Consider the following 22,463-nt stretch of genomic DNA (forward strand, 5'->3'; position numbering starts at 1 on the left):
AAATTAGGAATGCATGATTTAATGGTATAAGATAAAAGGAGTGGGTTAGAGGGTTTACGCATCCTCGTCCTTACTTACATTTCGTTTTATTGATATTGGGTTTCCTATGGAAAAAAAATCTCATTTTTTCTTAATATCAATTACTTATCAAAATATTCATAATCTAGACTCAATGTTCAATTTTAAAACATGTGATATTGATCATTAAACAATAGAATATGAAAGTTAGATATAATAACAATGACTTCAACATTAATAATACTAATGTTACCTTTAAATGAAATCTAAATTTTCAAATTTAAAAAATAAAGAATTAAATGTGTTCATTTATCACACCACGTACTTGTCAAATTACAAAAACGTAATTTGATGGTAAAAAGATAAAGATGGAGCGGGGTGATATGATTTTTCCATCTACTTCCATTTCATTTCAGATTTTCAACGAAAAAAAATCTCTTTTTTTTTAATATCATTTTATTGTCAAATTATTCATAGTCTAAATTTAATATTCAGTTCAAACATATTTGTTATATTGATCACTAAACAAAGAAATATGAAAGTTAAATATAATAATAACGACTTCAGCATTAATAATACTAATGTCACCATTAAATAAAATCCAACTTTTCAAATTTGAAAAATAAATAAATAAATATGTTTATTCATCACACCACACATCATAAAAAGTAATTATAAGTTTGTTGTGCTATTAAACAAATTGTCAAATTACAAAAACGTAATTTGATGGTATGAGGATAGAGATGGGACAGGTTAAGATGGTTTCCCCATCCCATTCTTGCTTACATTTTCATTTGGATGATATTGGATTTCCCACGGGAAAAAAAATCTATTTTATTTATAAAAAAAAAATATTGAGTTCTTATCAAATTATTCACAATCTAAATTTAATGTTCAATTTAAACATATTTGTTATATTAATCATTAAACAATAAAATATAACAATAACGAGTTCGACATTAATAATACTAATGCTACCTTTAAATAAAATCTAATTTTTCAAATTTAAAAAATAAAGAATTAAATGTACTTATTTATCATACCAAATACCATAAAATGTAATTATATGTTTGTTGTGCTATGAAATAAATTGTCAAAATGTAAGATGTAATTTGATGGCATTAGGATAGAGATGAAGCAAGGTGGGATGGTTTTTCATCCTCAACCTCACTTTTTTCTTCCATTTTTTTTATTTTTGATTTTTTTTTTATTTTTTTGATATTGTATTTTCCATGAAATTAATCTCATTTTTTTAAAAAATATCAATTACCTATCAAATTATTTCAAATCTAAATTAAGTGTAAACATAATTGGTATATTGATCATTAAACAGTAAAATATGAAATGCAAGTATAATAATTATATAATAATAATTACTTCAACATTAATAAAACTAATGTTGCATTTAAATATAATCTAATTGTTTATATTTAAAAATAAAGAATTAAATGTATCTAATCATCACACCACATACCATAAAAAGTAATTATACATATGTTTGTCTCGCAATGAAGCAAATTACCAAATTAAAAAGCATAATTTGATAGTATAAGGACAAAAATGGAGCGGGTTGAGATGGATCCTTATCCTTGCTTTTTTTTTTTTTTTTTGTTCATTTCGTTAAGATTGTATTTTCCAAGAAAAAATGATTAAATAAGAAAGTTAAATATAATGATTATATAATAGTGACGACTTCAACATTAATAATACTAATGTTATTTTTAAATAAAATAAAAATTTTCACATTTGAAAAATAGAGAATTAAATGTATCAATTTGTCACACCACATACTATAAAAAGTAACTATACATTTGTCGTGCTATAAAACAAATTGTCAAATTAAGAAGCGTGATTTGATGGTACGAGGATAAAGATGGAGTGGGGTGAGATGGTTTCCTCATCCATATCCTTGCTTCCATTTCGTCATGCTAAGATTGGATTCACAACGGTAAAAAAAATCTCATTATTTTTAAATATCATTTATTTATCGAATTATTCACAATCTAAATTTAATATTTAGTTTAAACATGATTATTATATTGATCGTCAAATAGTAAAATATGAAAGTTAAATATTACGATTATATATTAATAATACCAATGTAACCTTTAAATAAAATATAATTTTTCAAATCTTAAAAATAAAAAAATAAATGTAGGGAAATTATTTTAAATGGTAAAACTGTTGAAAATATTTACAAGATATAGCAAAATTTTAGAACTATCAATGACATATATTGATAGACTTCCATCAGTGTCCATCAATGTCACAGATAGACACTTATAGAATTCTATCAATGTCTATCAACATCAGTTCTAAAATTTTGCTATATTTTTTTATATTTAAAAACAGCCCTTAAATATATCCATTTACCATGCCACATACCATAAAAACTAATTATGCAGTTGTCATGCTACGAAACAAATTGTCAAATTAAGAAGCATAATACATAATTTGATTATATAAGGATAGAGATGGAGCAATGTGCGATGGGTTCTTCATCCCTGGCTTCTTCTTCATTTCGTTGAGATTGTATTTTTTACGAAAAAAATCTTATGTTTTTTTAAATATCAATTACTTATCAAATTATTCACAATTTAAATTTAACTTTCAACGTGAACATGTTTGTTATATTGGTAATTAAAAAGTAAAATATGAAAGTTAATTAGGATAATTATATAATAATAATAACAACTTCAACATTAATAATACTAGTACTTTTAAATAAAATCCAACTTTTCAATTTTTGAAAATTAAAAAATGAAATATATTAATTTATCACATCACATCTCATAAAAAATAATTATACATTTGTTACGCTATAAAACAAATTGTAAGATTATAAAGACAGTAATTTGATGGTATAAGGATGAAGATAGAGTGTGGGTGAGATAGCTATCTCATCTTCATCATTGCTCCCATTTAATTACGTTGAGATTGAATTCTCCACTACGAAAACTTAATATATATATATATATATATATATATATATATCAATTACTTATCAAATTATTCATAATCTAAATTTGATATTTGATTTAAACATATTTGTTAAATTGAACATTAAACAGTAAAGTATGAAAGTTAAATATAATAATTATATAATAATAACGACTTCGACATCAATAATACTAATGTTGCCTTTAAATAAAATCAAAATTTTCAAATTTTAAGAATACATAATTAAGTGCATCCCTTTTATCACACCATGCATTATAAAAAGTAAATATACGTCTGTCATACGAAACAAATTGTTAAATTAAGAAGCGTAATTTTATGGTATAAAGATAAAGATAGAGTGAGGTGAGATGGTTTCTTCATCCCTATCCTTGCTTTTTTTTCATCTAGCTAATATTGTATTTCCCACGAAAAGAAATCTCATTTTTTTTAAAATATAAACTACGTACCAAATTATTCACAATCTAAATTTAATGTTCATTTTAAACATTTTTGTTATATTGGTAATTAGAAAGTAAAATATGAAAGTCAAATAAAATAATTATATAATAAAAATGACTTCAAAATTAATAATACTAATGTTACCTTTGAATAAAATCAAAATTTTCATTTTTTAAATAGATAATTATACATATATATTTATCACAATGCATATCATAAAAAGTAATTGTAGGTTTGTCTTACTGTGGAACAAATTTTCAAATTAAGAAGCGTAATTTAATGGTATAAGGATAGAGATAAAATAGGGTAGAGATGGCTTTCTGATCTCCATTATCGCTCCCATTTCATTTTGCCGAGATTAAATTTTATGCTAAAAAATCTTACTTTTTTTAAAATATCACTAATCAAATTACTCACAATCTAAGTTTAATGTTCAATTTAAACATATTTGTTATATTGGTAATTAAAAAGTAAAATATGAAAGTTTAATATAATAATTGTATAATAATGATTACTTGAACATTAATAATACTAAAGTTATAAAAAATTCAATGGTTCAAATTTGAAAATTAAAGAATTAAATATATTCATTTATCACACCAAATACCATAAAAAATAATTATACGTTTGTCCTGTTATGAAACAGATTGCCAAATTAAGAAGTGTAGTTTAATGTTAAAAAGATAGAGGTGGAGCGGGATGACATGGTTTCCTCATCCCCATCCTTGCTTCCACTTCATTTCCATAAGATTGGATTTCCAACGAAAAAAATCTCATTCTTTTTAAATATCAACTACTTATCAAAATTTTCACCATCTAAATTTAATGTTTAGTTTAAACGTATTTGTTACATTGGTGATTAAACAGTAACATATGAAAGTTAACTATGATAATTATATAATAATAATTACTTTAACATTAATAATACTAATGTTACCTTTAAATAAAATCCATTGTTTTCAAATTTTAAAAAACAAAGAATTGAATGTATCTATTTATCACACCACATACCACAAAAAAGTAATTATAGGTATGTTCTACTAGGAAACAAATTGCCAAATTTAGAACCTTAATTTGATGCTATAAGAATAGAAATAGAACGAGATATAGATGACTTTCTCATCTCCATTCTTGCGCCCATTTCATTTCGCCGAGATTGAATTTTTCACTAAAAAAAATCTCATTATTTTCTTAAAAATATCAATTACTTATAAAAAATTTCACAATCTAAATTTAACGTTCAATTTAAACATATTTATTATATTGGTTATTAAAGAGTAAAATATGAAAGTTAAATAAAATAATTGTATAAAAATAATTACTTCAAAATTAATAATACTAATGTTACCATTAAATAAAATTCAATTTTTTATATTTGAAAAATAATGAATTAAATGTATCCATTTATCACAACACATACCATGAAAAGTAATTATACGTTCATCATGCTATGAAACAAATTGTCAAATTAAAAAACATAATTTGATGGTATAAGGATAGAGATAGAGCGGGGTAAGATGGTTTCTCATCCCCATCTTTACTTCAATTTCATTTTGTCGAATTTGGATTTCCAACGAAAAAAATCTCATTTTTTCAAATATCAATTACTTATCAAATTATCCATCATCTAAATTTAATGTTCAATTTAGATATATTTGTTATATTGGTCATTATGAAAGTTAAACATAATAATAATAACCTTAACCTTAATAATGCGAATGTTATATTTCAATAAAATCAAAATTTGCAAATTTGAGAAATACATAATTAAATTTATTATTTTAACACACCACGTATTTACATGTTTATCCTGTTGTGAAACAAATTGCCAAATCAATTAACGTAATTTAATGATGATAGAGATGAGCTGGTTTTCTCATTTCTGTCATTGCTTACGTTTCATGTCATTGAGATTAGATTTCCAATGAAAAAAAATCTCATTTTTTTTAAATATCAATAACTTATCAAGATTCTCACAATCTAAATGTAATGTTAAATTTAAACATATTTATTATATTGGTCATTAAAAAGTAAAATATAATAATTACATGTAATAATGATGACTCCAACATTAATATTATTAATGTTACCTTTAAATACAATCTAATTTTACCAATTTTTAAAATAAATAATTAAATATATCAATTTATGACACCACATACCATAAAAAATAATTATACGTTTGTATTGTGAAACAAATTGTCAAATTAATATGCGTAATTTGATGGTAAGGATAGACATGGAGCGAGGAGTGAGATGGTTTCCTCATCCTCATCCTTGCTTCCGTTTCATTTCACATATATTGGATTTTCCATGAAAAAAAAAACTCATTTTCTTTAAATATCAATTACTTATCAATTTATTCACAATCTAAATTTTAGGTTCAATTTAAAGATATAAATTATATTGATCATTAAGCAATAAAATATGAAAGTTAAATATAATAATTATATAATAATAATGACTTCATTATTAATAATACTAATGTTATCTTTAAATAAAATCAAAGTTTTCAAATTTGAAAAATAAATAATTAAATGTATCAATTTATCACACCACATACCATAAAAAAGTAATTATACGTTCGTCGTGTTATGAAACAAATTGCCAATTTAAGATGAATTTGATGGTATAAGAATAGAGATTGAGCGGTGTGAGATAATTTTCACATCCTCATCCTTGCTTCCATTTCACTTGGTTGAGATTGAATTTCCAACGAAGAAAATCTTATTTTTTTAAATATAAATTACTTCAATAAAATCAAAATTTTCAAATTTGAGAAAGAAATAATTAAACGTATTCTTTTATCACACCATATACCATAAAAAGTGATTACAAGTTTGTCCTGCTGTGAAACAAATTGTTAATTTAAGAAGATTAATTTGATGATATAAGGATAGAGATGGAGCGGTGTGAGATGGTTTCTCATTATGTTGCCAAATGTAATTTGATGATATAAGAATAGAGATGGAGCAACGTGAGATGGGTTTTTCATAAGAAGCATAATTTGAGACTATAAGGATAAAGATGGAGCGGCGTGAGATGGTTTTCTCATTCCCTTGCCAAATTGAGAAGTGTAATTTGATGATATAAGAATTGAGATGTAGCAGCGTGAAATGGTTTTCTCATTCCCATCCTTGCTTACATTTCATGTCATTGAGATTGAATTTTCAACAAAAGAATCTCATTCTTTTTAAATATCAATTACTTATCGAGTTTTTCACTTAGTTTAAACACATTTCTTTGGTAATTAAAAAGTAAAATATGGAAGTTCAATATAATAATGACTTCAATATTAATATTACTAAAGTTACCTTTGAATACAGTCCAATTCCACAAATTTGAAAAATAAAAATTAAATGTATTAATTTATGACACCACTACCATAACAAGTAATTATATGTTTGTCGTGCTATGAAACAAATTGACAAATTAAGATGCATAATCTGATGGTAAAGATAGAGATAGAGTTGGGGTGAGATGGTTTCTTCATCCCCATCCTTGCTCTTGTTTCATTTTCACGAGATTGCATCTCCAACAAAAAAAATCTAATTCTTTTTAAATATCAATTACTTATCAAATTATTCACAATCTAAATTTAATATTTAGTTTAAACACATTGATTATATTGATCATTAAATAGTAAAATATGAAAGCTAAATATAATCATTATACAATAATAATGACTTTAACATTAATAATACTAATGTTGTCTTTCAATAAAATCAAAATTTTCAAATTTATAAGAAATAATTAAATGTATTATTTTATCGCACCACAATTAATTACACTTTTATCATGTTTTAAAATAAATTGTCAAATTAAGAAGCGTAACTTGATGATATAAGGATAGAGATGTAGTGGGATGAAATGATTTCCTCATTCCCATCGTTGCTCCAATTTTATTTCACTTTGATCGAAATTTTCACTAAAAGGAATCTCATTTTTAAAAAATATCAATTAGTTATCAAATTATTTACAATACAAATTTAATGTTATATTTAAACAATAAAATATGAAAGTTAAATATAATAATTATATAATAACAACGACCAAGACATTAATAATAATAAATATACCTTTAAATAAAATCCACTTTTTCAAATTTGAAAAATACATAATTAGATGTATCCATTTATCACACCACATAACACAAAAAATAATCCTACGTTTGTCCTCCTATGAAATAAATTGCCAAATTAAGAAGCGTAATTTGATGGTATGAGAATAGAGGTAGAGTGGGGTGAGATGATATACTCATCCTCGTCATTGTTTCTTTTTCATTTCGCTCAGATTATATTTCCCAAAAAAAAAAATCTCACTTATTTTGAATATAAGTTACTTATCAAATTATTCACATACCATAAAAAGTTTGATGAATAATTACAGGCTTGTCGTGCTGTGAAACAAATTGTCAAATTAAGAAGCGTAATTTGATGGTATAAGGATAGAGATGGAGCAACATGAGATGGTTTTCTCATTCCCTTGCCAAATCAAGGAGAGTAGTTTGATAGTATAAGAATAGAGATGTAGGGCGTGAGATGATTTTCTCTTTCTCTTGACAAATTAAGAAACGTAATTTGATGGTATAAGGATAGAGATGGAGTGGCATGAAATGGTTTTCTAATTCCTTTGCCAAATTAAGAGGCGTAAATTGATGATATAAGAATTGAAATGTAGTGGTGTGAGATGATTTTCTCATTCCCATCCTTGCTTATGTTTCATGTCATTGAGATTGGATTTCCAACAAAAAAAAAATAAAAAATCTCATTCTTTTTAAATATCAATTATTTATTGAGTTTTTCACTATCTGAATTAAATGTTTAGTTTAAACACATTTCTTATATTAATCATTAAAAAGTAAAATATGGAAGTTAAATATAATAATGACTTCAACATTAATATTACTAAATAACCTTTGAATACAATCTAATTTCACAAATTTGAAAAATAAAAATTAAGTGTATTCACTTATGACACCACTATCATAAAAATTAATTATATGTCTGTCGTGCTGTAAAACATATTGTCAAATTAAGATGCATAATTTGATGGTAAGGATAGAGATGGAGCGGGGTAAAATGATTTCTTCGTTCCCATTGTTGCTCCCATTTTATTTCGATTTAATTGAAAATTTCACTAAAAATAATCTCATTTTTAAAAAATATCAATTACTTATCAAATTATTTACAATATAAATTTAATGTTATATTTAAACGTATTTCTAATATTGATAATTAAACAATAAAATATGAAAGTTGAATATAATAATTATATAATAACAATGACTACAACATTAATAATAATAAATATACCTTTAAATAAAATCCAAATTTTCAAATTTGAAAAATACATAATTAAATGTATCCATTTATCACACCATATAACACAAAAAACAATCATACATTTGTCCTCATATGAAACAAATTGCCAATTTAAGAAGCGTAATTTGATGGTGTGAAAATAGAGATAGAGCGGGGTGAGATGGTACCCTCATCCCATCCTTGTTTCTTTTTCATTTCGCAAAGATTATACATCCCAAGAAAATAATCTCACTTCTTTTGAATATAAGTTACTTATCAAATTATTCACATACAATAAAAAAATTTGGTAACTAATTATAGGCTTGTCGTGTTGGGAAACAAATTGCCAAATTAAGAAGCGTAATTTGATGGTATAAGGATAGAGATGGAGCGGCATGAGATGGTTTTCTCGTTCTCTTGCCAAATTAAGAAGCATAATTTGATGGTATACGGATAGAGATGGAGCGGCATGTGATAATTTTCTCATTCCCTTGCCAAATTAAGAAGCGTAGTTTGATGGTATAAGAATAAAAATGTAGCGATATGAGATGGTTTTCTCATTCCCTTGCCAAATTAAGAAGCGTAGTTTGATGGTATAAGAATAAAAATGTAGCGATATGAGATGGTTTTCTCATTCCCTTGCCAAATTAAGAAGCGTAATTTATATAAAATCAAACTTTTCATATTTGAAAGATAAAGAACTAAATGTATCCGTTTATCACACAACATACCATAAAAAGTAATTATATGTTTGTTGTGCAATGAAACAAATTACCAAATTAAGAAGCGTAATTTGATAGTATAAGGATAGCGATGAAATGAAGTAGAGATGACTTTCTCGTCTCCATTATTGCTCCAATTTCATTTCACCGGGATTGAATTTTTCTTTGAAAAAATCTTATTATTATTATTATTATTTTAAATATCAATTACTTATCAAATTATTCACAATCTAAATTTAATATTCGATTAAACATATTAGTTATATTAGTCACTAAAAAGTAAAATATGAAAGTTAAATGTAATAATGACGACTTCAACGTTAATAATACTAATATTACATTTAAATAAAATCCAAATTTCAAATTTGAAAAATAAAGAACTAAATGTATCAATTTATCACACCACATACCATATAAAGTAATTATACGTCCATTGGGTTATGAAATAAATTGCCAATGATGATATGAGGATAGAGATGGAGCGGGTGAGATAGGTTCCTCATCCCCATCATTGCTTTTATTTTATGTCGTTGAGATTGATTTTTTCACTAAAAAAAATATCACTTTTATAAATTTCAACTACTTGTCAAGTTATTCACAATCTAAATTTAATGTTCGATTTAAACATATTAGTTATATTTATCATTAAACAATAAAATATGAAAGTTAAATATAATAATTATATAAATAATAATGACTTGTACACTAATAATACTAATGTTACCTTTAAATAAAATCCAAAATTTCAAGTTTGAAAAAACACAATTAAATGTATCAATTTATCACACCACATACCATAAAAGGTAATTATACGTTCGTCGGGTAATTAAACTAATTGCCAAATTAAGAAACGTAATTTTGATGTTATAAGGATGGAAATGGGGTGTGATGAGATGATTTCCTCATCCTATCAATACTTCCGTTTCATTTCGTGAGATTGGATTTTCCATTAAAATAAAAATCTCATCTTTTAAAAATATCAATTAGTTATCAAATTATTCACAATCTAAACTAAATGTTCGATATCATCTCACCATTTTAAAAAATATATCAATTGGTTATCAAATTATTCACAATCTAAATTTAATGTTCGATATACTAGTTAAATAACAATGATGACTTCAACTTTAATAGTACTAATGTTACATTTAAATAAAATCTAATTTTTCATATTTAAAAGACAAATAATTAAATATATATATCAATCAACCTACATACCATAAAAAGTAATTATACATTTGTTGTGCCAGAAACAAATTGTCAAATTAAAATGCGTAATTTGATGGTATAAAGATAGAGATTGAGTAAGGTGAGATGATTTCCTCATCCTCATTCTTGCTTCATTATCATTTTGTTGAGATTGGATTTCCCATGAGAAAAAATCATTTTTTTTAAAGTATCAATTACTTATCAAATTATCCACATCCTGCTGAAATGGATTTCTAGAAAAATACTTATCGATGATGTGTGACATGTAGGAGACTATTAGGAACTCGATTTAATAAAGATGGGTTCAAAGTTGTATTTGAGCCAAATAAATTTATTATGACAGAGGGATATGTATGTGGGAAAATACTATCTAAGTGATGACATGTTCAAACTGAATGTACTAGCACGAGTGCCAAAGAATAAGGATACTATCAACTTTTCTACTTATATTATTGAGTTATGTTGATGTTTGACATTATAAATTGGTGCATGTCAATTGTCGTGCATTAAATAGAATGGTATGTTTAGGACTATTGCCAAATTTTAACATTGATAATAGACACAAATGTGAAATTTGTGTTGAATCGAAGTTTACTAGAAAGTCACTTTCATCAGAGGAAAGAAGTAATTATTTACTTGACTTAATCCACGGTGATGTATGTGACACAAAAAGTACTCCTACAAGAGGTGATTAGAGATATTTTGTCACATTCATTGATGATTGTAGTAAATATTAATATGTATATTTGTTACGTAGTAAAATTGAGACATTTAATGTTTTTAAAATAAGCAGAAGTTGAAATTCAACTTGAAAATAAAGTAAAGGTATTTAGATCAGATAGAGGTGGTGAATATGAATCATTTTCGCTTTATGAATTATGTGGAGTTAATGGTATAATCAATCAAACTAGAACACCTTATACACCACGATAAAATGACGTAGTTGAAAAAAAGAACCGAATTCTAAAGGACATGGTTAATTGTATGTTAGATTTGAAAAATAGAGAATTAAGTATATCCGTTTATCACATCACATACCAAAAAAGTAATTATAGGTTTGTCGTGCTATGAAACAAAATGTCAAATTACGAGACAGAATTTGATGGTATAAGAAGAGATGACACGGATAGGATGACTTTCTCGTCTCTATCCATGCTTCCATTTAATTTTGCTAAGATTGGATTTTCCATGAAAAAAATCTCTATTTTTTAAAAAATATAAATTAATTATTAAACAATACAAATTAGAATCTTATTCTCCACAAAAACAAATGATTTTAATTCTTTAAAAAATAAAATAGTATTTAAAAATAGTAGGAATTAGAATCCATTACCTTTTAATAAAAGGTAATACAACGAACCCACCCAATTTTGGTAGCCAATTTAAACCGCTAGCTAAGAACTAGAACTGTTTATTTTAGAAAAACAACTGAGGATTAGAATTTTAAGAAATCAATTAATTAAATCGAATTAAATGTTTTTATTTACGACGGTGAAATCCGTTGAATTCCAGTGCATCCCGCCGACCCGGATTTATTTTGTGGAAACTTAGAAAAAAAAACCAAATAAAATAAAATAAAATAGTGTTTATCCAAATTCCAAAAATTATTTATTTTTTCAAAATATTCGTATTACGGCGGCCTAATCGGTCCTTTAATACTGGGCCTGAAATTAAAAAATTGGGCCTATAATGTGTGTTCTCTGGCCCCATGTTATTTATTTATTATTATTTTTTTGGAAAATATATTTTTAGTGCCTGAATTCTCTGGAACAAATGTGTTTGATCCCTGGAATTTTAAATTAGCAATTTTATTCTTTAAGTTTTCAATAATAGGTTTAAAAGATCACCTTCCTGTTTAAATTAATATATTTATTCAATTAGATTATTTAAATGTTGATGTGGCTTGCTGACTGAGTTGATGATTTTGATTTCGTCTCGTGAAGCTCAACTTCACGTAATTTTTGTCTTTGCTATTGTGAAATTTGTCTCCTGAAGTTACTTCACGACGAGACGAACTTCATGAGAAATACTCAACGAACTCAACTTCACGCCATTTTTGTCTTTTGTCTCGTGAAGTTCCTTCATGAGAGGAACTTCGCGAAAAATGAACTCAATCAACTCAACTTCATGTCATTTCTATCTTTTGTCTCGTGAAGTTCGTCTCCTGAAGTCACGAGACAAATTTAAATCCAAATCATCAACTTAGTCAGTAAGTCACATCAACATGGATAGATCTGTCAATTTAAACAATAATGTTAACAAAGAGAACATTTTAAACCTATTATTGAAAGCTTGAGAACTAAAATGACTAATTTAAAACTTTAGGGACCAAAAGCATTTGTTCCAAAAACTTAGAAACTAAAAAGGTATTTTTCCTGTTTCTTTTTTTGCACCGTAAATCTTTGGAAATAATATGACATATATTCATTCACATCTCTAATTTGAATGCAATTAGAACTCTGAAACAATTGTTGTATCAATTTAAATTTTAAACTTTCATAAATATATCACCTTATTAATCCAACATATTTATTTTCGAAAAATACAATGCGAGACTTGTAATTGTACCAATTAAATCTTTAAACTTTTATAGGTGAATCAATCTAAAACTTTATGATTTCCTTTATGAATAATCCATGCATCAATTTTCATTGTTCATTCGAAGAAGTATACACACAATTTAAAATTGATGCATTGATAGTTTAAAAATGGATGCATTGATGATTTTCAAAGATAGTCATTATGAAGTATATACATTGATTTGGTTAACAATTTCAAAATCGCTCTAAAACATGTACTTATAAACAAAGTTTAATTGATACCAACTGTATTGCTAGATGCAACTTTATCCAACAAAAATAAATTAATATTGAGACTATATACACTCGTAGTTTACATATGTGAGCGATATGACTATGACTGATACCAAAAAAAAAGAAAAAAAAGAAAAAAAGGAAAAAAAGAAAAGAAAAGAAAAGAAAAGAAAAGGAAATAAAATATTCAAGTATTTGAATGCTTAAGAGTGAAGAATAATTAGGCTTACTTTAGGAGGGTATAATCCATTGAGAAGACTTTAGGCTAAGAATAATTGTACTCGTTTGACATAATTTGTGTTTTGTTTTGTGTTTTGTTCCTTATCCTTTTAAATAAATTTAATAGGATTTGTTGATAATAATATGATATAAATACTAAGTTTTAAAATAACCTAATGTCATTGTATTATTTCATCAACTAAATCTATACTATTTCAGCCCATTTATTTTATAAAATAGAAAAACAATACTAAAGTAAATAACCATCCGACATCCTCATATGCTATGTAGGAATATCAAATAATTTTACAAAACGGTCATAGAAATTATGACATTCAAAGTCCCTACGAAGGGAACACCACCAGGCTTCGCAAAAGTCAAAGCTAAAAAAACCAACATAACTGTAACCCACTTCACGGTTGATTCAATTTTTTTTTTTTTTATTTTTTTTAACACATATGAATGCGGACCAAGTTGTGCACATCTTGACTAATCTCACCGAACAACCTATGTGATCCTATAACATTTGAGTGTCGAGAAATTTTGTATAAATCATATGTAGGTGACTATCATAGATTGAATCCATCCCCTAAAAAATTCTTCATTAAACTCATGACCTTTTTTTTTATGACTACTTCAACTTAAAATATGAATCTAGAAGATAACCTAATAATTTGGTTTTAATGTACGTACCATGTTAGTTTATTAAATTCTAGTTACTTCATTAAATAGCCCACAAAGTTTAGTTTTTCTATAGAAAATGATTACAATATCAAATTTCCATACTTCTTGATTCAATATTGAAAAAGTAAAAGGTTCTTCAACATCATTATTCAACAAAAAAATAAGATTTAAGGTATGAATAACTATGTCAAGAGCATGACTCAATAGACATACACAAATTACCATTAAAAAAGTCAATAGCTCTAATCTCTCACTCACACCATGGTTGAACTAAAAAAAAAATGTTCTGAACAGCTACAGAAGAGCTACATGAGCTACATAATAGATCTTTATATTAATAAAATTAAAATTGAAAAGACCCCAAATATGGCAAATAGTATAACCATCTGGATTGGCCTAGTGTTTTGATAAATAAGTGAACATTCCTTTGATAAAGGGATAAGAGGTCATAGGTTTTATCCATGGTAGCCATCTACCTACGATTTAATATCTTATGAGTTTTCTTGATACCCAAATGTTGCATGTTATAGAATCAGACAGTGACACAGTCTGCCGAGTATGGTTAGTTCTGTTGAATTAGACTATTGGTGTAATTTAATAAGTATATGCCAGTTGAGTGGATTAGTGGGCTTGTTTCTGAAAGAAGGAATCAAATGCTTCTACAGAAAATGGATGCAGTGAGAGAATGATTTGATTCCTGTTTTGCTTGCTAAGTAGCAGAGCAGTGAGCTTTGGGACTAAACAGATTCTCCAGGGGACAATATTCTTGATCACAAACTAGAAGATGCAACTTGTGCATACAAAATCTATAACCCATAACCTAACGCACCTTTAACTTTCTGGTTCAGTACCATAAAAACAGTAAAAAGAGAAGCTCTAAAGAAGAGGGGAAATGCCACCACACGAAAACTGCAGAATCAGTGCTTGCCCTTATACCGCATTCCAACACCTATCAGATTTGAGTTCATAGCAGATATATTTTGCCTTTCCTTCTCCATATACCTTTTTCCATTTTTTAAAACTTCCCTTGCTTGCAGTTCCCAACTATTCAAATATACAATGCCTCCTCTCTCAAGTTTCCTCATATTCTCCTCCCCTTCTTTCTGACTCTTGATGATCCAAGAAAGCTTAGATTCTGTCGTCCAGCTACCTGTATATATTGCTTGCCGCCAAAAAGGGTAATTCTTCTTTACACAAACACATTTGACATCTGATTTCTACAAATCTTTGGTTCTCTATCATTGTTCAAAAATCTTTGAAGATCCAGAACCAAACATTGGAAGTAATTTGTAAAGATGGGTACCTGCATTCACCTCCATTTTGCATTACTTTCATTCTTGGTCTTCCTCAGTCTAGGTAAATCAGCATTCAATGATATTAAGTTAATCTTCTAATAATAAATGCATCATGTACCTGTTATTACTGCTAGTGTCTGGCTTTTCTTTCTACATTTCTTCTATTGGTTGTTCTATCAGAATGAAAACCAAACATAAGCTGTTCACTGTATTATAATCACAATGTGAAGAGGTATCACCTTTTCACATGAAGGAACTGACCTTTGCTTTTTGTGCCTTCAGGTTCAAGTATTGCACAGAGACCGTTCTTTGAAGCAAACCAAGAAGACTCTGTTCTGCAAAATCAAGAAGAACAAATACCCTACTTTTCAACTTCAACATCTAGCAATCAACTGGACACAATCCCCATTGTGAATCCAACCACCCCAGGTGGCACAACTCCGACCCAGACCCCGATTGTTAATCCACCGTCACCGCCAGCACAAACAATCCCTACCGGACCGATCATAACCCCAACCACCCCAACAACCACAGGCGGCGGAAGTTGGTGCATTGCAAGCCCAAATGCTTCTCCAACCGCTTTGCAGGTAGCTCTTGACTATGCTTGTGGCTATGGAGGTGCGGATTGCTCGGCGATCCAATCAGGAGGTAGTTGCTTTGAGCCCAACACCATGCGAGACCATGCTTCTTATGCCTTCAACGACTACTACCAGAAGAATCCGGCACCCACAAGCTGCGTGTTTGGAGGAACGGCGCAGCTCACCAGCACAGACCCCAGTAAGAATGATCATCACTTCAAGATTATTTAAATTCAGAATCATAACAAAAACATAGGCAAATAATCCATCTCCAATACTGAAAAGAGAAAGAGAAACAATACAGCACTAGGCATTCGGTCATGATTGATGCTTACTCTTTCATTTCATTTTGAAAACATAATGGAAATTCTGTTTCCTAAACAATAAATAAACAAAAAATTACACACAATCCACTTCCAATTTGTTTCCTTTCTACGAACATCATAGCATCCTAATAAATTAGATATCCATTCCTCAACTTGAAATGTGAACATCTATTTTCTTAACAATTGCAGGCAATGGAAATTGTCACTACGCAGCATCAAGATCAACACCAAGGTAAATTACAAAGTACTTCCTTCGTATAAATCCGAATTCAAATAACAGGAAAACAGTCTGATCTTACATGTTTATGCGAACGCAGCACAACAACACCAATCAATCCACCAACGAATCCAACTCCGATGCCGCCAGCAACCCCAACCATCACAACACCAACACCAACCGACACAATGCCTACCGATGCGCCGCCGACCGATACAGCACCGACGGACGCCAGCGGTTACGGATCAGAACCATCGGACACAGCAAGCTCCGCGATCCCGGTCACGAGCTACTTCTCTTTCGTCTTCTTGGGGTCACTTCTAATGGCAAATTGCATGTAAGAGGAAGCAGAAATCGACTCGGATCTGGTCTATTACAATCTGCAGACCGAGAAGGCGATTAGATTTTTTTTTTTTTTTTTTTTAATTATTTTTTTTCTTTTATTTTCTGCCATGTAACGTTTATACAAAGGATACTCGGGGGGAGGAATTAGAGTTTAATTATACTAAGAAAAGAGGGGAAAATGGCAGAAAATTATGCTAGGGTTTCTGCTATAATAGTGATAGAATAAATTCATAGCTAATATCTACGTTTAGGATTATATTCCCTCGGGAGCTATGTGTTCTCCAATTTAGTTCATGTTCAACTCTATATTCAAAAAAATAAAGTAGAAAAAAGTTCACAATTTCTTCCGTATCATTCCATTTTTCTTCACGCAACTTCAATTTTGATTTTTCTCTATTTTGTTATTTTGGATTTTTTTAGGTCGGACTTCCTCTAATCTTATGATGAAAATTTATTTTAATCCAATAGATACTTGAGATTTTAATATTTGATCGATGATTTGTGTCTTAACACGTTTAAATATCTCAGAATGTTTGTAATTAGTCTATGTGATTAAGAACTCAGTGGAAGCGGTTTTCCACTCTACCTTTCTAGGTTTTACAATAGTTTTTTTTACCTCGATGTAATATGAATCTTTAACCTTCATGAGAAAAATTCGAAAAAGAAACTTGAAACAAATGAAAAGGGCATGAAAGATAAAACAAAAGTAATGGATGAATTAAACATCGAGAGAAGAAAGTTATGGAGTGCATAAACCCCTTAAACATAAGAACAACTTTCTTACAATGCTCATATCAAAATAACAAGCAAGATGTGACAACTAAAGATGTTCAGAAACTACCCACAATTGCAAAAACAAGTTGATTTTTCTATACGATACTGAAAAACTAATGATAGCATGTCAGAAATAAGGGAGACACACTAGATACAATCTATTGGTTGGATGCTTAGAATATAGATATCCTTCCTTCTTTCCTCTTGTTTCCGCTTCTTTAGTTATGGTCTTTGACTCACTTTTCTTGACCTTAGACTTGACTTCTTCTTAATGTTCTAGCAATTTTTAAATAATTCGATCATTGCGTCAAACTACCTATTTTTAGTACAACAAATGTACGATTATAGACATTTAAAGTTCCAACTTTAAAAGAATGAATACTTGTTCATGTTAGTGTTGACGTACTTACTCAATACAAAGGGCCTGTTTGGGGGCCTAACATGAGATGACATGACATGGATTGATATATCATCTCAGTGTTTGGGGGCCTAATATCCATCTCACCGATTTCAATTGTTTGGGGGCCATTTTCCTTCACGCGTTTCGTATCTCACCGTTTCATTTTCCTCATGCGTTTGTAGTCATCGTTTCATCTTCCTTCTTTGTTCACGCGTATCGTATGTCATCGTTTCATTTTCCTTCGACTTCACGCATATCGTACAGTCCTCTCTCACGTCTCTCTCTACTGTCCCTCTGGAACCTTAGCTCATTCCTCTCAGGTCCGACAACCCTCTTCTCTCTCAACGAATCCCAGTCTCGATTTTCATCTCTGTTCTTCAAATATGTTGTTTTCTCACAGATCTGGTATTTTTCCTTTTCCCCTCGCTGCTTCAATCTTGTCCTAAACCATGTCCTTGCCGCTTTGACGATTCTCTGTTCACCCATAACCCATTGTACGATTTGTTTTTGGTCCTCGATGTTGCTTCGGTCATCGATCGTTGAATGCATGGCAGAGACTGGTTGAGGAATTTGCAGTTGGGTGGGGGAGAACATTGTCCACTTCAAGTTCGTTTTCTAAACCCTAGATCGACCATTGATGAGTCTTTCTCTTAAAATTTTCAATTTTATGTTTTGATTTTCCATGCCATGATTATTTTTTTCTAAACACGCAACCTATTGATTCTCTGTTCTTTGTTTTGTTTTGATCTTCAATCCGTGTCTTGTTCTGTGTCTTTCTCTTGAAATTTTTAATTTCATGCCTTGCTTTGATTTTCCATGTGATGTTTAATTTTTCTAAACATGCAATCTATTGATTCTTTGTTGTGTGTCTTGTTTTAATTTTCAATTTGTGTTTTGTCTTTCTTTTGAAATTTTCAATTTTATGCCTTGTTTTGATTTTTCATGCCATGATTAATTTTTCTAAACATACAACCTATTGATTCTTTGTTTCGTGTCTTGTTTTGATTTTCAATTTGTGTTTTGTGTCTTTCTCTTGAAATTTTCAATTTCATGCATTGTTTTGATTTTTCATGTTATGATTAATTTTTGTAAACAATCGTTTCTCTGTTCTGTGTCTTATTTTGATTTTCAATCTGTGTCTTGTTTTGTGTCTTTCTCTTTAACTTTTCAATTTCATGCCTTGTTTTGATTTTCCATGTCATGTCTAATTTTTCTAAACATGCAACCGATTAATTCTCTGTTCTTTGTTTTGTTTTGATTTTCAATCTTTCTCATGAAAATTTCATTTTCATGCCTTGTTTTGATTTTTTATCTTGTCCTCAACCTATTGTTCTGCGTTATTCTAATTCTAATGGCCCGATGAATTTTCAATTGTGTTAGTCTTATTAAATATTTTTTTTTGCACGTTTTCAATATTTTTCATTATTAATTATTTCATTTATTAAACTGTCCACCAACTTTATTAATGACTGTTCTGATTGTTTGCTGATTTTATTCCACTTGCGTATTTCCACTTTCTATTCAACCACTTCATTAATGTCTCAACCAATTTATTAATTGGATTTGAGTTCATTTACTCATAATGTAAATTTAATATTCTAAGGCCGGTCATACTCCATTTTATATATTCTGATTTATTTGAGGCTATTATTGATGTTCAACAACCACCCCTCTCCCTTCACTTTTCCTATATAACAACATTAGTCCACTATCAATTTGTTGAGAGTCCCGATTGCCCAAGAATTATTTTGTCAATTCGGTGGGTGATTTAACTTTGGTTTCTCCTTCTCTCCTTTCTAACTTTGGTTATGTTATTTTCATATTATGAAGTTCCTAACTTTTGGTTGTTTGGTGGGTGGTAGGGTGCCTCTTTGTGTTTTGATCCGGCAACCCGTGGACTTTCCATCTATATTGCACTTCATAGAAGTAACATAGTTACTTCTCTATTCGAACAAATTCTCTTCCTACATTTTAATTATTTATAGATTTTTTCTAACTTCTTTTTATTGTTTTGTTATGCAACCCAAACTAATACGAAATATTCAATTAGTTTGAGGTTGGTGTATTACTTTTTTTTTTCTTTTTTTTTCTTTTTTTTTTTGTTTCCTCCTTCTACAATGGATATATTGTACATACATTTTTTTGTAATGTCCAGTTACTATGTATTTTTCTTTTTTTCTAACTTCTTTTTATTGTTTATTTTTTTAATGTTTACATGCTTCTTAATGTTTAATAATTATGTTTTTAATGGATATATTGTACATTTTTATTGATAATTTTTAGTACAAAAAGTGTGAGATTTTTATTTTTGAAAGATGATGGTTAATAATGATGATTTATTTATTTATTTATTTACTTCTTAATAGTGACTAATTATCAATATTCTAATTAATTAATTTATTAATTTAATCATTTTTAATAATTAATATAATCACGTTTAATTAAAAAACTTATTTATTTATTTTATCAATTAAATAACTAATTAACATGAAAACCAATTAATTAATGTTAAGTTTAATTGATATCTTACATTTAATTAAGTGACTATTTATTTTAGTTTATATACACAAATTATTGAATTAAACACAGTAAAGTTTAATTTTCCTTCTCAGTAAAGTTTTGAAATTTTCACAGACCTTTGATCAACTTTGGCTAATGCAACAACTTCGAATAAATGTTTTTGTACAATAACTTTGGCTAATGCAATAACTTTGGCCAATGAATGTTTTAGTACAAATGGGATAAATAGGATTTCTTTAAAACCAATCTACTAGTTAAATCTTCGAATAAAAAAAGGGCAGAACAACAACACATTTTTTATCACTAATTCTATTATAAGTAATGTATTTCAATTGAGGCCTAATCCCTGATAAAACTATTTCCCTTCTTATATCCTAGGGTTTTAGGTTTCTATCCCAAAATATTAAAAATGAAGAAGTCTTTACTATCCTTTCAATCATCACCACGTTCCAACGACAACTATTTCTAACATTGACCCTATTACTAAATGACCATTGTAGAATAGAGAACCAACCATCCCACATTAGACATTGGGTTAGACAACTAAACTTCTTTCGACATATTTATGAGAATGGCGTCTGCTGTCGCGAGAGCACGCGAAGGGATAGACAGACTTTTGCCATCCTCTGTAACATGCTTAGGACGACTGGTCGGCTGGCACCTACTTAATGCATTGATGTCCAAGAGATAGTGACAATTTTCCTCCACATTTTGGCACATGAAGTTAAGAACCGAGTAGTAAGATGACAGTTCGCACGGTCTGGTGAAACTATTTCAAGACATTTTAGGTCTGTTCTAACTATAATACTACAACTTCACGAGTTACTGCTAAAAAACCAGAGCCTATCACAAGTGACTACACTGATAGTAGGTGGAAGTGGTTTGAGGTACTACAACAATTTGAATTTCACTCCTAGTTAAATATTAGGTTTTAAATTTTTATGAAACTAGGAAATGTTTATCCCTTTGTTAATGTATGTGTTGGGATTGGTGTCCTAATTCTCCCGGAGTCTTGTTGTTTTGTAAAGATACACATTGTTTAATGAATAAAATAAGTGTTATTTAATTCTGGCATTTACTCATATCTAATAAACAAAGCTCTTTGGTTATCTTATGTGAACTTCATGTATATGTGATATATAAGTGGATCATGCCTAGTATAAGGATTAAGGTGGGATACCTGATTCTGGTGACATTACGGATACTGCTCTGTAGAAGTTTGCAAGTGTTGTAAACTACTACAGATAGTGGATCCTGACCATTCATGTGGAAACGTGCGGGCGGGGTGTCTATACAAAGAGTTTGTATATGTAACATCCCGAATTTCAGAAAAATTTAAATTAATTATTTTAAATTATTGAGTTTAAATTTCCCTTTCATTTGAAAAATTGGGGTTAAATTGAAATAATTGAAAATTTTTTATTGATTAAATTGAATTTAATTGATTAGATATTCGAACTGATTATCTTGAAAATATTGAATTTTGTTTCCCTTTGATTTTGGATTTTAGGGCCAACTTAAAATTTTTTTTTAAAGAGATAATTAATTTCATGTGGTTTAATTGATTTAAATATTTGGAAGGATTTAATTTGTATCAAATTGATAGATTTTATGCCTTTTAATTTTGATTTTTGATGCTTA

The 22,463-nt window shown here is 28.4% G+C and overlaps 1 protein-coding gene and 1 long non-coding RNA gene across 2 annotated transcripts; one reads left to right on the forward strand and one right to left on the reverse strand.

Annotated features, from left to right (window-relative positions):
- Positions 1-15,024: 15,024 nt before the first annotated feature.
- LOC120074028 (uncharacterized) lies at positions 15,025-17,005 on the reverse strand. Its single transcript, XR_016528826.1, has 4 exons — positions 16,866-17,005; positions 15,924-16,455; positions 15,781-15,835; positions 15,025-15,670 (listed from the first exon to the last, which is right to left on the reverse strand). It is a non-coding gene; the product is annotated as an uncharacterized LOC120074028 (long non-coding RNA).
- LOC120074026 (uncharacterized) lies at positions 15,508-17,468 on the forward strand. The gene is made up of 4 exons (XM_039027000.2): positions 15,508-15,723; positions 15,945-16,439; positions 16,756-16,798; positions 16,884-17,468. Exons 1-4 carry the CDS (start codon positions 15,663-15,665, stop codon positions 17,122-17,124), a joined length of 840 nt encoding a protein of 279 aa, XP_038882928.1. The 5' UTR covers positions 15,508-15,662; the 3' UTR covers positions 17,125-17,468.
- The last annotated feature ends 4,995 nt before the right edge of the window (positions 17,469-22,463 follow it).

Source organism: Benincasa hispida, chromosome 3 (assembly GCF_027475165.1).
Source record: "Benincasa hispida cultivar pf3 chromosome 3, pf3_genome.v1.1, whole genome shotgun sequence".
NCBI lineage: Eukaryota > Viridiplantae > Streptophyta > Magnoliopsida > Cucurbitales > Cucurbitaceae > Benincasa > Benincasa hispida.